The 17291-nt window shown below is 45.9% G+C and overlaps 1 protein-coding gene across 2 annotated transcripts in view; it reads right to left on the bottom strand.

The window, feature by feature from the left end:
- Positions 1–17291, bottom strand: part of LOC149372362 (fat-like cadherin-related tumor suppressor homolog) — an 86257-nt gene that overhangs the window by 68227 nt on the left and 739 nt on the right. The window contains exons 2-11 of one of the 2 annotated variants that reach the window (XM_089566824.1): positions 16485–16721; positions 13520–16426; positions 13333–13468; positions 12425–12948; positions 7485–7625; positions 6078–6282; positions 4686–4825; positions 4194–4357; positions 3199–3524; positions 1448–2113 (exon numbers count right to left, since the gene is read on the bottom strand). In XM_089566824.1, the coding sequence (XP_089422950.1) occupies positions 1448–2113; positions 3199–3524; positions 4194–4357; positions 4686–4825; positions 6078–6282; positions 7485–7625; positions 12425–12948; positions 13333–13468; positions 13520–16426; positions 16485–16661 (5386 nt within the window). In that variant the 5' untranslated portion in view covers positions 16662–16721. The remainder of the gene's footprint in view (positions 1–1447; positions 2114–3198; positions 3525–4193; positions 4358–4685; positions 4826–6077; positions 6283–7484; positions 7626–12424; positions 12949–13332; positions 13469–13519; positions 16427–16484; positions 16722–17291) is intronic. The other variant, XM_089566823.1, reaches the window with a different exon arrangement.

Genomic DNA, 17291 nt, shown 5'->3' with positions numbered 1-17291 from the left:
TCTTAGATACCTGCAGAAATAAAATAAATATTGCCGCGACGGGGTTTCGAACCCGCGGCGGAGCGAACAGATCAGCTTCGCTCGCCATTGCACGAGAGTACTATGCTATCACTGCAACAGATTGAGCCTCATATTAAACTGCCACACTTTCACGCTGTGCGCTGTACGTCGTCATCTTCATCAACGTCCATCCGTGCACAAAAAAGCACTATCAGCCTCCTACCCCACAAAATTCACAGGTGGATGTGAAACCTCTGAAAACGAAAGAAAATGCACATAACTGGCACCCTGGGTTAGTGGACACCTCATTCGCGCATTGAGCTATGTGGCAGTAGTGACAGATGTGCGCTGCATGCATTGGCAGAAACGTGGCCTGGAGCAAAACATGTTGGCTTTGACAACATTGTTGCAGAAACGCGGCATTTGAGCAATAGCCCGCCGGCATTCCTTGGGTAAATTGGCAATGACGATGAAAAGCTAGACTCAGTTGTTTAGAGACGAGTAACGAGGTTGAGATTTTAAAACGAGCGCGACAAGCCCAGGACAACTCAGTCTGCTTTGGGATGAATAGTGTGCCTGGACCTTTGCAGCAACCACAAATGCCAGTGGTGTCCACCTACAAAAATCTGCTTTCGTACATTATTTCATACGTAGCAATGCTAAATTGTCATCAATTTTTTTGGTTCTTATTTCATGAAAATTCTATGGCAATTCTTCGGTGTTTAGTTCAGAGTACAAATTTAGTTATATTTATTTTAGGCAAATGTTATTTCCCACGAATTAAACAATAGTTTTTTTTGGGCAATATAACATAGCATCCCTGTGAAGTCAAAAGTTCTGTAGAGTTTATTTTAGCTTTTAGTTAGCACGAGCCGTCGGTTTGCCAGTAATTAACACACAAATGATTGCATTTTGAGCTGCGCTTGCATAAGGAGGTATTATCACCATTACAAAGTGTAGCAGTGTGGGGCTTAAACAACCGTACCACCACACAAAGACACGAGTGGAAGTGTAGTTCTAAAAACTGGGCTGTCATGTTGTCACTGCGCTCCGAGATGAGCGAAATATAGGCAGATCAAGTGGTTTGCTTACTGACAGCAATGACAGAACCGCCACCGAACCTTCACGGTAGCCAGTACACAACATTTTTTAATATCCATGGTTTCGTGTCAATCTCCTTACAAGAAGTGGAAAGGCCTACTTCACCAAGTAATCCTTAAGCATGCGGTGACAGCGAGCAAACAGCACTATGCTAGCAGACAATGCTAGCATAGTGTATTCAGCAGGAGGCAGAAGAAACTGATGCCTCTGACAGCCGGACTAAGCATGAAGCAAATGCATCTTTACATCTTTTCAATTACTCTTTTTGATGCAAGTATTTGAGCGTCCACATCTAGGGCTCAGTGACAGACTTTTTCTTCTTTTTTTACGGCGACTGTAAACAAACCTGTGTTGGCGTCGATGCGGAAGAGCCTGCGAGCCCAGGCCTCTACGATGGAAAATGACAGCTGTGCATTGAGGGCGGTGTCGCCATCCTCTGCCACCACCACCAGAGGCTGGCTGTACCTGAGAACGGCACTACCCGCAGGGGCCGCTTCACTCACAGTACCCTGATACAGTAGCTGCCGGAAGCGAGGTGCATGGTCATTGCTGTCGAGCACACGTACTGTCACATGACCCTGGGCCATGGCACCGGCCAGATTGATGGCACGCACTGTCAGGTTATGCACAACTGCCTGCTCATAGTCCAGGGCTTCATCGCCTGTGGAGAGCACGCCTGTCACTGGATCCAACCGGAAGTGGCTGCCAGCCCCTTGCTGCAGCTGGAAAAAGACCGACGAGCTGCTCCGCACAGTGAACGCCAGCAGAAATGCCCCAGGTGGCTGATTCTCGGCCACCTCGATGGTCTGCTCGGCAGGCTCAAAGTTGGGCGGTGCGTTGTCTGCCAGTGTGACGACGACGTGCACTGTTGCTGTGGAATTGAGTGGCGGCTCCCCGTGGTCCATGGCACGCACCGTCAGGAAGAATTCCGGTTGGGTCTGGCGTGACAGTTCCCGCGCGAGCGTCAACAGGCCCAATGTAGGCTCCAGAGAAAAGGTGGAGCCTGTGTTACCTGCATGACCAAGTATTACTTCCACACACATGCCATTCTTCAGATCAGAGCACAAATAGAATACATGAACAATGCGCGTTTCCTTAGGAATTCCAAAGTCATAATGTGCAATATACTGTATATTGCCACATATACCTTATTTACATGCGTGATTTGCGCACTCATTTTTTTTCCTTAAATTAAGGCTTCAAAAAGAGGGTGCGCAAATTATGCAGAGATTTTGCGAACACGTCCTAAAAAACTCTACAAAGGTCATAACGTGCAATGCATATTGCCATGTATAAGCTGACCCCACAATTCGCATCCCTCTCTGGCCAAAAAAAAACTTTCGGCAACCTCCGGGGTGCACTGGAATCCTAAACTACCCAACTGTTTGCTGTTCGACTTGCCACGACGCAGTCAGAGCGCATGCAAGAGTGCCATTTTATAACCTTGCCTCCATTTTCTCCCTTTCTCCGACTGCTAGCTTTGTGATTGTGTCATTGCACTTATCTTGCGAGCTGAGGGGTCGACGTATAGGCAGCAATATATGGTATATATCGCGTGTTGTAACCGTTGTAAAGTTTTTTTAGGATGTGTTTGCAAAATCTCCACATAATTTGCACACCCCCTTTTGAACCCTTAATCTGAAGAAAACAGTGCACAAATTACGCGAGTACATACAGTACGTGTGGCCGACAAAATTGTAAGTACAGCAAAAGCTGAGGAATGCATAAAAAAAGGACAAAAACTATAGCAGTGCGTGTACTTCCTCCCTACTTGAGCACGCACGCAGCCTCTCAGCTTATGAACGATCCCAACAGACTCAATGCACTGCACAAAGTGCAGCACTACATGTCATGAGACAAAAAGTGCTCACATAGTCTCACCACCAAGTAAGATGATTCCATGATTTCTTACTTCCATGAAACAAAATAGCAATAAAGCATATGTAAGTGCTCCCTTTTCTTGGAATTCCCCCCCCCCCCCCCCCCTCCTTAGTCTAGTTCGGTGCAGCGTTCTCTCAAACTCTTGCCAGTAACTTTTGACCATTTGTCTCAAACACAGTATTTCTAAACTTCAAGAAATAGTAACAAGCAACTCACCAGAGGCTATGGCAAAGGTGAGCAAGGCGTTGCGTCCCCGATCGCGATCCAGCGCCCCAAGCTGCAGCAGGGCTGTACCCGGAGTGGCGGTCTCAGAGACACGCACCTCGTACCGTGTTTGCAGGAACTCGGGTGCATGGTCGTTGTGGTCAGCAACCAGCACCAGAACACGGGCAAAGCCACGTCGAGTTACAGACCCGCCTGCATCCCGCACTGCTACCGTCAGCATGTGCCGCTGTGACGCCTCGTGGTCAAGCTGCTCTGCCAACGACAGCAAGCCCGTGTTCGAGTCGAGCCGAAAGTGGGATGCACTTGCCACCTGGCCACTGCAGCAGAAAAGTGCACCTGAACTTCACAGTGGTGACATTTGCAGGCTTGCTGAGTGTGTTAATAGGAACTGTAATCCAAAAAGACCACAGACATGACAAAAAGATATGCAGCACAGGAACAGTTCCTTAAACGGGCACTAAGGGTAAACTGAAGTTGGCCTGTCAATAGATTACCACGTTCTAATGACAAAGAGGCTAATAAAGAGACAGAGAGTAACTGTAAAAAGTTTTGTTGGCATTCCATACGTCCTGTGCTTTTTTATTTGTTAATTATTTTTAATTCTTGCTTTCTTGGGTCGTGGAGTTATTTCTGTAAGAAGGGGAGGAGGGGGTGACATGGAAGCTAGGAGACGCTCGTTGCTCTCCGCTTCAAGAAGTGATGGTTTTCAACTGCGGTGCTGCATTTAGAACACCTCCTCGTTCGCTGTAACTGAGTTGTGCGGCCACAAGTATTCACTGTATCTGAGACCCAATGCCATTGCCCTAATATATATTTTTACAGTAGCGCCGCCCTCGGTCATAATAAGCGAGTGTTTGTTATAACTGTGGCCATTATAAGTGGGCCCGACTGTATAAACTGGTTACTGATGACAATGGCCAGGAGTTTTTTTTTTTCAATGCTACCCTATGCAGAACTTAAATAGGATCATATCTTCAGTATCTTGCCTGTTGTGAATGCTGTAGAAGAGACGTTGGTCCTCATCAGCATCCGTAGCTGTCAGCTGCAGAATCTCTGTGCCAGCAGCTGTGCTTTCGGAAACTTCCACCTGGTACAAGCTCTCCGAGAAAACGGGCCAATTGTCATTAGCGTCTAGGACTTCCACATGTACCTGCACAAATCAAGAGCTCTACTATCAGACAAGATCAACACACCAAACATGAGAACCACAGAGGGCCCATATGCAAAGTCATGTGAGAGAACGCCGTGTTCATGCAGCATTGCACAGGTTCCAAATTGTGATGCTCATGCGCAAAACATTTGAAATATTCATATACAAAACAAGCATTGCTGTACCATGACAAAGAAACGATATTACACATTCACCAATAATTCAGGTGAATGATATACCTAATGCATGCCTGCAAATCAACGAAATGAAAACGTGCACAAACTTGTCAGCTATGCCAAAACAGCCATAACAAGCGCAAAAGGCTCACCGTGGCTGTGGATTTGGCAGTGCCATCAGTGACTTCAACAGTCAGATTGTAGTTTGAGCAAGCTTCTCGATCTAGGGGTCTCGCCAACTTGATGAAGCCAAGCTCACAGTCAATCATAAACTTTCCTTCATCATTCCCACCTGAAATAAAGACAAGACTAATTATAAATAAGGCATTACCAACCAGCAAAAGAGAATGCCCTCCATAAAACAAAAATGTGCAGTTTTATCTCTGAAACACTTCACACTAATTGGTACTGAAATTTTCCAATGCAACATAATCTATAACCAAAGTTGTTGCTCCCATGTACCATGCATTGAGCTAAATTTTGCTCTTGCAAATGAATAAAATACAACCAATGCAAAATGCTAAGAATATGTTACTGTACTGCAAGCACACAAGCTATACTGCCAAGAAATCCAAAAGAAGGAAACACAACTAAGGTTAATAGTAATTAAAAGGAGGTACTGCAGACAAAGCCAATCGTGAAACAGAAGACATAATTTTGACTTGAGACCCAACAACTGAAATTTGGATAAAGCCTGCCAACCACTGGTTTTAACGAATGATGCCATCAAAAAACTGTGACAGGTGTAATCTCCAAGGATAAAACACCTCAGCATACTGCTTTTAGGCATACAATACACAGTCCACCAATGCCTAGTGGACACACACCAATGAAACTGCATTTGCGCTTCAAGCCTACAATGTTTCCAAGCAGCTATCCACACACTTTGAAGACGCGAAATCTAGCATAGCTACAGCAAACTTTCAACAATGCTTCAGTGCTTACAACCTGTTTTTCACTGAAGTTTCCAGCACTCTGAAAGAAGTACCTTATATACTCGCGTAATAGCCCACATTTTTTACAGCCTCTGGCAGGTGCCACACCTGCCCATCGGGCTGTGGGCAACCTGCCAGCAGGCTTTGTGGCCAGCTGTGAAAAAAATTTTATGGCAAAATACTCCATGGCCGGGAGTGGGTTTCGAGCCCACGGAGGCACGAACAGATCAGCTTCACTGGCCACTGCATTAGAGCACTGCGTCATTGCCGCAGCCAGACATCCTGCATGTTTAACTTCCAGTCTCTTGCGCTACGCTTTGGATGTCGTCGTTTTCATCAACTTCTATAAATATGCAATAGATCCAAAACACAATGTTATTGCAATGCCCTCTTAAACCGAGCCTCGAACCGAGGCCGAAGTGAAAACCGAAATGCGAGCACACCTATTCGCATTATGTCGAACCATGCTGAATCATCTGTCATTAGTTTTTTTTTTTTTTTCCAAGCACTTAGGCCTGGGTAATCTACCTTGAATGCCCAAAAACAACTTTGGTTGACAGCGCTGACATGACAATCAGTTTGTACTGAGGAATCACACGAATGCCTTACCTATAAGGCTGTACCACAGGTGATCACCATCAGGGTCAGATGCACGCACAAAGGCTACCAGGTGGCCCACAGGGTCTGTCTCCAGTGTGGGTGACACCTCCACCTCGTGCACGACTGGTGCATTTTGTGATGCAACCGGCCGTGACACCACATGTAGCTGCACACGTGCACTGGCTGGCCAGCTTCCAGAGTCAGATGCCTGTACCTGCATTTATGAATTGAATTGAATATGAAATTGAATTGAAATTAAGTTTATTTGCATTAAGTACACGAGCCAGGAGGCATGAGGAAAAGGTTGTCACAAAGAATACCTTGACAGAGCCTCAAGCTACCAGCCTGGCATTTTTGCAACAAAAGCACCAACTTGGCGTCTATGCAATGCAGCATAACATCAAATTATATCAACATTTGCACACACATTTAGAAAAGAGAAAAACAACGAAACACTAAAAAATTGAATAGAAAAATAGAGATCTATTCTTTAGGCTGCACACATTCTGAAACCTGCACCAGCTAAGCTCATTATAGAGTTCTGGAGCAAATAAGTGTTCTGTCTTTTTTTTTTTACACAGATAGCTGCATAGGGCACGTCTTCTTGGATTACATTGGCAGTATTGTTGCCATAGCATGCTAGCACAGCGCTGACACTGCAAGTCAGAACATTTTTCGTTCCCCCATGAAAGTGGTACGATCAAGATTCTACCGTATTCTCTGAAATTTTTCCAGCATTTATAACAGACCCACCAAACGACATGCAAAGAAATGTGAACAATGCTGGGCTGTACTGCCTATACAGAAAGGTACAAAGACATGGCGTAATGCTAAGTACTTCCTGAAAGCTGTAAATGCATTTATTCATTCAATGCTGAACGTCCAGAACGATTTCTGAACACTAAAGTTGCCACGACATCCAAAATGGATTTTGTAGGACCACCAAAAGCCCTAAATGCAATCTTCACCAAGCCAGCTGCAAAGGATTATGGAAGCCAAACGTCCTGAACATTGGTGGTAAACCATTTTATGCTGCGTATGCCAGACGCCAAAGTGAAAAGATTTAATGCAGCAAATACTGAGAGGGGCTCAAAGGCTACATCAACAAAGCCTGATCAAGCATCACTGAGGGACCTAGAGACCTAAAGGCCCAAAAAGATGCAATTACAACAGGCTACAGTTTGACAGGCACATTGTGAAAGTGCCCATAAAGCATAACCATCAATTCTCACTCTTTCCATTATAATAGATTTCTATGTGCTGCAGTGGCTAAGGCGTTCTGCTGCTGAGCAAGATGACATCGGATCTAGCATAGGCCACAAAAGTCACATTTACATGGAGCAGTGCCCAATTATACGGACACGAAAAAAAAAAAAGCAGCAGCTGAATGGCCACACAGTGACATTATAAACTCACCGTGAGCTCATGGGTGTCCCCATCAAGCAGGGACACATGTGCGTGGAGCAGGCCGGTAATAGGGTCAATCGAGAACTGTCCAGGACTGGCCATGGAGTAGCTCAGATGGCCTTGCACATCATCAGGGTCCAGAGCCAGCACCTGCACACACAAGCATCATCATCCTCTTAGTTATACTATGTCCACTGCAGGACAAAGGCCTCTCCCACTCATCTCCAATTAAAGTATGAAATAATTAAACCAACCCTGTCCAGTGCAAGCTGTGGCCACTTTGTCCCCACAAACTTATCCACCCATCTGACTCAGCCATCTCGTGCTACATTTACCTTCCTTTCGAGTCCACTTTCATCACACCATCAGTTATTTTTTTCTCCATATTATATGCCCTATCCATATCCACTTCCTCTTCTTGATTTCAGCTAGGATATAGCTAACTCATATTTTCTCCCTAACCGGCTCTGCTTTCTTCCTATCTCTTCATGTTACCCTGCCACTTTCCTTCCCCTGCTCACTGTGTTGTTCTCAACTTAATATCAAGCCTCTTTATAAACATCCAAGTTTTCTGCATCACAGGTGTATTGGCAAGATACAACTGTTATAAGGAAGCTATGCACAAGCATATGCAGCTATAAACCACACCTAGCACTCTGCTACGCAGTAAACCCACACGGAAGTGCGGCTGTACTCACGTGTGGGCCCAGAAAGCAGCAAAGCTTCATTTTTGCTAAGTCAAGCATTGCTACAAACAAATCTATGTGCATTAATGCCTGCACTCAAAGGCTGATGTTCTAAGCAATTTGGTATTGCACCATTTAAAAAGGCCTTATGATGAAAATTAAGCACGTTTTTATTCTTTGTATCAGAATATGGTTCGTGAAGATGACTTAATGCCGAGTGAGATCACTGAAATCATACCATTTAATATTTTATTTTGTTCCAGAAACACTCATTCCAGGCTGACAGTGGCAAAACGCAGCGGTGATTTTGGGCAGCGGATATGAGGTGGCAACCAAATTGGGTGCTGCCTTCCTGATTGGTTGGTTGTCCAGTTTGAAAACAATTCCCTTTACTTGGAAAATTAATCTAAGAAGTGATGTGTCAGAGTACTGTAAGGTTTTGTCATCAAAAACAAACTGGAAAAAAGCACTATAAGCAAAAGAAAACTGATAAGAATAACGCTAGAGAGGACATTTTTCATTTTGCTTCAGACTATCACTGCTGTTCAAACTGCCGATACCAAGAAGACAGCAAAAAAAAAAAAAAAAAATCACAGGGATACCTAATTCCCTTATGTGTTGGCAATGTGATAGCATTAACAGCAGTTACAAGAATTGACATCACATTTTGTTTTTTTTTGGAACAAAAAGACAGAGAGTGGGGTAGGGTAGGGTGGGGTTGGGGGCAGACAGGGGTAACTTTTCCAACTTGGATGCGAAAGAGATTCAAAAGAATTACTAGCAGACATAGGGGAGCCCTGCTGGGGTCCCGCCCTTTGCCCTATCAGTGACATGTGTATGCGGAATGACAATGTCATCAAAGTGCTTCACTTCGAGCTGCCCTCACAAGGCAACAATGGCATGCAAACTTCTTCTGCGTGTGTGTAGGACGAGATTCTGATTGATAACACCCAATCTTGCTTTGGGTGAGTGAAAAATGTAATTTCGTCTGATCTTTTTATTTTGGATTTCGTAACCTAAATAACTTTCGTTCACATGCTCCGATTTATATAACTCATAATCTCGTGAAAGGGCTGCGCCTGTGTATGGGCCGCACCCCCTCTTTTGGACTAGATAATTAGAAAAAAATTTTTAATTCGTGTTTTATGCCGCACCTTCAAAATTCACTCCCCAATTTTTTAAAAAAAGTGCGGCCCTACACGAGTTTATACAGTAACTTTTTTTTTCCAAGTGGTCTCTGGGATGCATGCCAAATCCTTTAAACCATAATAATGTGCAGTGAAAAAACTGTTTCAATGCCCCTTTAATAAGAACAATAGCTCAAACAAAAGGAAGCACTGCTAGAACAAATTTCTTTTTACCCTTATTTGTTGAAGGCTTTCCACCGCACAGTTTTGTCCCTGTTTTAAAAGTAAATTAGAGGTAGAGTGCACAGCAGTCTAGGGTAGCCATGCTGTAAATCCAGAGGTAATTACACTTTTCCCACTATTATTAACGACTGTCAGTCACTCTGGCTTTGATAAGATTGCCAGATGCCACTGGCAGAGGTGGACTGTGGATTTATGGGGTCCTTTTAGAGGGAGCAATTGGGGGTGGGGCATTTTAACCGTGTACTTCTTGGACTTTTTTTATAAAAAAAAAATGGGGTTCAGCATGGTTAACCTATGTAAAATTTCCAACTTTGGGGGAGAAGAGGTCAACTTCCTCCCCCTCTACTCACCCCTTAAATACGCCCCTGGCCACAGGGCCATTTTCAATGCTTGTTAGTGCGCATCACATCTGGCAAGAAATCTATATTTCCCAGCAAAACATTCAAAGCATCATTTTTCGAATACTAAATGCAAAGGTTCTGCTTGTACATTAATTATCTGCTCAAGTAGAGGGTGAACTCTTCGAACATGCTGCTGCATGCTTTCAGCAAAAATTAGCAGCACGAAGTTACCAGACTGGCTACCACATAACAAGTTTCACCGTTTATCTTCGTGGCACTGCTAGAAATGGGCAGGTTGATAAATGAACAGCTCAAAAATATGTTCAGAAAATAATTAAACTACAGGCAAATAACATATACAGTGCCGCTCCCATCTATCCTCCTCTTTCATCATTTTCAATTAATCTCCTGTATGAATTAGCAACATTATATGTAACTGGAAACAGGCCTCATTTCTCTAGTGTGTTAATGACAATCAAAGTTAAACTGCACTACAATTGCCAAGGGAATTACATAACGCACCAACACCACTTCCTGGCAACAAGAAACGCAGCAAACATTCTGGCCATACTAAATAAAAGAAAGATAGCAATAGAAAGGTTATATAAATTTCAGACTGCCATGTCAACAAATAATAAAAACATCAATATAAAAGAATTTATTTGCCTCCCTTTGACTTTCAATGCAGTACAAGCTGAAAAGCTTTTTGGGGGGATGATTTATGGGTCCTGTTTGGGGCTTTGGGGAGGGGAGGGGGAGGTCGAAATTTCGTTGCGGGAGGGGGTCAAGGAGGGTCTACAAGGAGACGTGATGCCACGGGTGGGTGTTACACTCTACCTACTAAGTGTAGCGGCTATGATTTTCTGCTAAATGTAGCCGACAACTTATACTTAAACTTATACTTAGACTTAGACATAGTGTGTAACATGCAAAGTTGACTCGCAGTCCTGATCAAGCTGCGTAGCTTTTTGCGAGTGCGCACAAGAAAAAAATCCAAAATCCAAGAGGAGAGCAGCCCCCTCCACTTGTCCCGTCCCCCCCCCCCCCCCCCCCCCACTTCCAAATGCCCATGCTAATATCCAGTGCTTCAAACTGCACAGAATGGCCAATAGTAAATTACAAATGCTGCCAGCCACACTAGAGCTGTTGAGAAATTTTACTGAAGCTCAAACAGGTGCCTGAGCTGATTACCCCTATTAACTTGAACTGAGCATGCTCAAGTAATGCTATTTGCAGCACACAAGGAAGACAAACACAAATAGAAAATTAAGTTCTGTGGGAGGACTCAGGAGGACTTCAGGAGGGAACAGTTGCTGAGGAAGGAGAAATAATGCAAATAGTATGAACTATCGCACTGAAATTGTGCAGAACTGCAGAAACGATGCTTAACGTCAGGTGAAAAGTGGCCATATCCATAGGGCTGTCCACACATGAGAATACGACTGACTGGTGTCACACCATTGGCTAACATAAATGACCACTGCACAGACTCTGACAAGTCACACACAATCTTTAGACGAAAACAGCTTTGCGAGCTCAGTCCCTGATTTATGACGCAAGCCTTAACTCTTGAAACCCTGAGCTTGTTCAGTAAGAAAATAGCATCAATCGCTGTGATGTCTAGGAACCAAGGCCAACAATGCAGTTGAAACAATAGCACATAGAACCATAGTTAACCCTCCCTTCGCATATTGAAACCCTGAGCTTGTTCAGTCAGAAAATAGCATCAATCGCTGTGATGTCTAGGAACCAAGGCCAACAATGCAGTTGAAACTATAGTACATAGAACCATAGTTAACCTTCCCTTCGCATATGAAAAACCATTATGTGAAATGCGGCATGTACTCCTGCTCAATGAATGGCTATTCATATGTGAGGAATATGAAGAGAGTGCCCATCAGGCTTTACAGTGAACATCAGCATCACAAATGCATTAAAACAGCACCTGTTGCCAAGCGCAGGTATCACAACGTATTTCAAATAAATGTGCAACACATTATGAAGCCACAATGAATTATTTAATTCATTTATTATGAACTAATTTTGTGCGCCTGAAGAAAGATTACTGCAATCTGATTGTATTAAGAAATGTTTTGGTCAGAGACCCTCCACACCTGAAAAAAAATTTATGCACTAGTGTTACAAATGCTCATGTAAACACCAACATTTGCTAGTTGGCACATACAGCATTGTACCCTCTGGACACAAAGCCAAAAATGCCTTAGAGGTTAACCACACACAGAAGGATAACAGTCATGCGAAAATCTTAGTGAAATGCACAGACGGGACAATTATTGAAGCATAACCTGAAGTCTACTGCACACACTGAGCTATTCACGAAGACGTAGTGAATACAAATTCATTCCAGGACAAATTTCAAGTATTAAGACACAACCCAATAAGTATTATTTGCTTTGTCTTTTTGGCCCTTGCAACACTGAGCTTTTGACTTGCAGCTCCTTGCCTCTGCCATCAGGCATCAAATTCATGTTACAGTGTATCACAAAAGCATGCTGACAGTTTAAACGATCATGTGTAAATTGCAAACTTGCCTGGCACAGAGGGGCTGGTTCCTGCTGACCGTTTGCTGGAAGGACACGGAAGCGGTACAGAGGCTGAGTGAACTGTGGCTCATGATCATTGATGTCGGTGAGTGTGATGAGCACCTGGGTGGTGGACGAGAGTGGTGGCTGGCCATCATCACTGATCACCACCTCAAGCACGTGACGCTCATGCACTTCACGGTCTAACACTTTGGCAGTAGTGATGACACCCGAGCGACTATTGATGGCAAAGCGGCCAGCTGCATCATCTGCTAGCCTGAAGTGCACCGTTGGGGAGTCTTCGTCCCGGGCAGCCATTGTGAGCACAGATGTGCCTGGCGGGGCGTCTTCTGGCACGGTCACATTGTAGGCTGGCTGTTCCGTGAGGGGAACCTGATCATTAACATCATTCACAGCCACATGAAGGTCAAGGCGAGCTTCTAAGGGCACAGGGCTGAGGTCGCGGGCCACCACGGTAAGCCAGTAGTGAGCGCAGGTCTCTCGATCCAGGGACACCCGGCTCCGAATGGTACCTGGAAGTTAAGGACCCTTATGAAGACAAAACTTGTGACCAACGGCAATCAATACCTTCAAAAGTGCTTGAAAAGAGCTCAAAAATGAATCACTATAAATATGTAAAGTTATTCATTCTGCTAAATTTTCCAGCACATTACAAGTGTAAAAATACACTACTAGGAAAGTGAGTTCCTGGAGGAACCAGGATTTAAGAATTGGCATTTTGACTATAGAGATGAAAAAATGCTGGCTACGCAATGAATCGGAGTGGTGGCCTCTTTGCATGCCTCACCACACAAAGGTATCATTAAAGCAACAGAAGCAGCAGTATATATAGCCACGCGTAACCTCCGAAAGCTATACATAGTTGACAATGGACAAGGAATAAACTATATACACACCGTTGTCATCAACGCTGAAAAGGCCCAGGCCATTGCCACTTGTGATGGCGTATGTGACACCATCTTCATCTGTAGCTGTTAGGGTGGTAACAAATGTTCCCGGAGGCTGGTTCTCGTCCACGCTGACACTGGACACCTGCAAGACACCATGGTTGGCCACTACCCTCACTCCTGCCTTTGCTCTCACCTGTTCAGGAAAGACAGGTGGATTCAGATTCTCGTTGACATCCTGTACTTCGACGATTAAGCTCGCCACACTACTGAACGGTGGGTCACCACAGTCCCGAGCCTGCACAGACACGTTGTACAGTCGCAGTGTTTCAAAGTCCAGCGATGCAGCCAACCGAACAAGGCCAGTGTCAGAATCGATGTCAAAGACACCAGCATGCTGGCCATCCAGAGAGTACTGGACCCTGCCATTCTCTCCAAAGTCGGCATCTTCAGCGTGCACAGATGTCACCAGGGTGCCCACAGGCAAGTCCTCACGGATCCTGACCACGTAGGGAGCAAGGGCAAAGCGTGGCGCATTGTCATTAACATCCCTAAGCACAATGCTGACAGTGGCTGTGGAGGAGAGGGGATCCTGAGGAGCCTTGTCTGCCACAGTCACAATAAGTAGGTGTTTGTCATGGCGCTCCCGGTCAAGTGGACCATGTACTGTCAGCAGGCCTGTCTGGTCATCCAAGTGGAATTGCTCAGAGTCTAGCTGAAAATGCAACTCTGCATTAGGTCCTTGATCCTTATCGGATGCCCTAAGCCGAGCTACAGATGTACCATTAGGTGCATCTTCATTGATGACAAAGTTGTAAGCAGATTTCTCAAACAGCGGAGCATTGTCGTTGACATCAAGCACCCGAATAAACAATGTCTGTGAACTAGACCTTGGTGGCTGGCCCTGGTCATAGGCTGTTACATTAAGTAAGTGGGAAGAGGCCAGTTCGTAGTCAAGAGGGGCAGTTAGGAAAAGTGCCCCAGTATGCATATCCACACGAAAGCAAGAATGCTGGTCACCACTTGATATGGCATACACCAGACGGCCATTGTAGCCATGATCTTGGTCTTTGGCTTTGACATAGCCCAACACTGAGCCAGGGAGAAGGCTCTCATTCACAGAGAGATCATCAGGCCAACTCAGCTGCGGACTGTGCCGGTTCTCCAGAAAACTGGCCGCAGTCGGCTCTCCGTGATCAAGCATTTTGCCTTGGGCATTGTTCCGTTCAGAAAGCTGCAGTTGTCTTCGAAGCTTGTCAATGACTCCAGCATCTCTGCATTCCACGGATGCCTGCTGACCCATTGGCCGTACAAGTACCGTCATCACATCGGCAAAGTGGTGGCCATCTGTTGCTGTCACATTCACACGGGCAGGCTTACGGAGTTGACATGCTAGGCTGAGCACACCTGTGCTGGTGTTCAGGTGGAAGCAAGTGCTATCACTGCTTGCCTCCATCTTGTAATGCACCCTGCCAGTACCACCATCATCAAAATCCACAGCCGAAAGCGTCAAGACTTGGGTTCCAGCGGCTGCCTGCTGTGACACGGTAGCAATACAATCAACTTTCTCAAACTGGGGCCTGTGGTCATTGACATCTCTCAGTGTCACCATGAGAGCCATCTCTGCCTGTCGCTGGTAAGGTGCGCCCCAGTCAGTGGCACGAATGCGTAGCGTGTAGCTGCGGCGCATTGTCTCATAGTCCAACACCTCAGTCGTCGACACCTCACCACTAAACGGATCAATGCTAAAAGGCACAGTGTTCAGGTTGACCAAGCTGTAGCTCACATAGCCATTTTCTGCTTCATCCTCATCGTGGGCATGAACAGTAAACACCTTGGTACCCACCGGTTTGTTTTCCTCAAGTAAAATCTCTGCAATGCTGGGATCAAAGACTGGGGCGTGGTCATTGAAGTCAAGCACTCTGATGGTGATTATGGCAACAGCCTTGTGACGTGCACCTCTAGCAGCACTATTGGTGACACTAACTTCCAAAGAGTAATTAGCCCTGGCTTCATGGTCAAGCCAATGGGCTATACTGAGCCTTCCAGTGGCTGTGTTCAGTGCAAAGTGACCATCTTCATTGCCTGACTCAATATGGTAAACAAGAGGCACTGATCCAGCCACACCAGCCTTGACCTGTACCAATGATGTGCCTGGTGGGGCTTCCTCAGATACATCTGCTTCATAGTGAGAGCGCTCCAACTGAGGGACCACATTATTCAACTCAGAAAGATTGATGGAAACCTTTTCATCAGTGAACTGAGAAGGCGTGCCTTGGTCCCATGCTCTGAGTGTCAGTGTGTAGCCCCTAGGGTTCAGCGGGCGTCGTGGGTCAATACGAAGGCTATATTCACCGGGCTGCGAGCCAGCAACCACCGTAAAGTGGTCATCGGCATCCCCATCCACAATGTCCAGCCCACCAATGGTGCCATGAATACCAGGGTCATCATCTGTCACCACAACCACAGCCCATACCTCAGGGGTCTCCACAAGTGCATGGACATGGCGCACAAATATGGCTGGCTTGTGTCTGTTGACTGGCTCCACACGCACCACTACTTGTGCTGTACTTGACTTGAGTATGCTGCCAGCCTTGGGCTTGGGGCCTCTGTCTTCAGCCACCACAGTTAGCTGGTGAAATGGTTTTCTTTGGAAGTCAAGAGGCCGTGTCAACAAGATTGTTCCCATAGTCGGATGGACAGCAAACTGCCGTGAAGGTTCCAGCAGACGGTAGTAGATCTCCCCATTGACACCAAGGTCTGGATCATAGGCATTTAGCTTTACCAGGACATGATGCAGAGGTGTGTCTTCAGGTACCGTGGCATTGTACACGGTGGGGAAAAACAGTGGGCTGAGATCATTTTTGTCGGTCACCTGTATCAGCACCTCACAGTGGACATCAGGTAGGCGCCTATGTCCCAACGTGTCATGTACCGAGCCTTTCACTCGCACACGGTAACTATCCTCATATTCACGGTTCAAGGCCACAGTGCTTGTGCTCTCAGAGCGGGTCCGTATCAGGAGGAGCCAGAAGTCACCCACTAGTCGGCTTTCAGCCTTGAACTGCCGCTCCTTGTCGCCAGCGACAATCTTGTAGCGGACCTGCATCCAACAACTCGTTAGTATGAGGCCTGCATTTAAGCCACACAGAACGGCTCACCTGCAGATGAGAGCTGTCCACATGCACACCCATCTTCTCGCTCGGCTGAACATAACGCTTGGATGCAGAGTTCTCTGGAATGCTGGCCCTGTACAGGGTGCGTGTGAAGGCCAGCCGCTCGCTGCCTGCCACTGGCCATCCCGCCACTAGCAGCAGCAGCAGCAGCTGCAGGCCCATGGTCACCTAGGCATGTTCAGCTGCAAAACCAGCTCATGACTTTACTTCACTCTATCCACGCTGACAGAAAACAACACGTAGCGTGTTGAGCCAAGATGCAGTATGTACCAATGCTGATGATTAGAAAGCAGCATTAAAGACGTACTGGTTATTGTAACTAAATGAACCCGAAAATCGAGGCAAACGGAGAGGCATGCTTACGCGAAAGCCGGTCGCCCGAATCGCGTAGGCGCGCTACTTTGGACGGCTCAAACAACGAGAGACGATCGAAGGAACTTATTGCGGAGTTGATCGGAGATATTCTAACCATGCCTTGCCGTCGCTGATGCGTCCTTTCGCAAATGAAATCGGCGAGAAGCCGAAGACCTGAGCACGGCTCAAACTATGGGAAATCAATTTCGAACCAAAATGGGGCAGGCCAGGTTTTGTCATGCAGATGGTTTATTAAAAGATTACAGTCGATCCAGAATTATTCCAGACTGCGAATGATTAACTCCAAAGCCTAACGCGTCCAATGCTTCTTCAAAGGCAGCCGGACGAGCCGAAAACCGAAAGAATGCTGCGAACACTAGCGACAGCACTACTGTCAAATTGACCCAGCAAAGTTTTGCTCCGTTGTCTGAAATTCAG

Source organism: Amblyomma mixtum, chromosome 1 (assembly GCF_055824585.1).
Source record: "Amblyomma mixtum isolate Tamu chromosome 1, ASM5582458v1, whole genome shotgun sequence".
Lineage (NCBI taxonomy): Eukaryota > Metazoa > Arthropoda > Arachnida > Ixodida > Ixodidae > Amblyomma > Amblyomma mixtum.
Note: the sequence above shows the minus strand (reverse complement) of the source record. Positions and strands in the feature narration are given on the sequence as shown.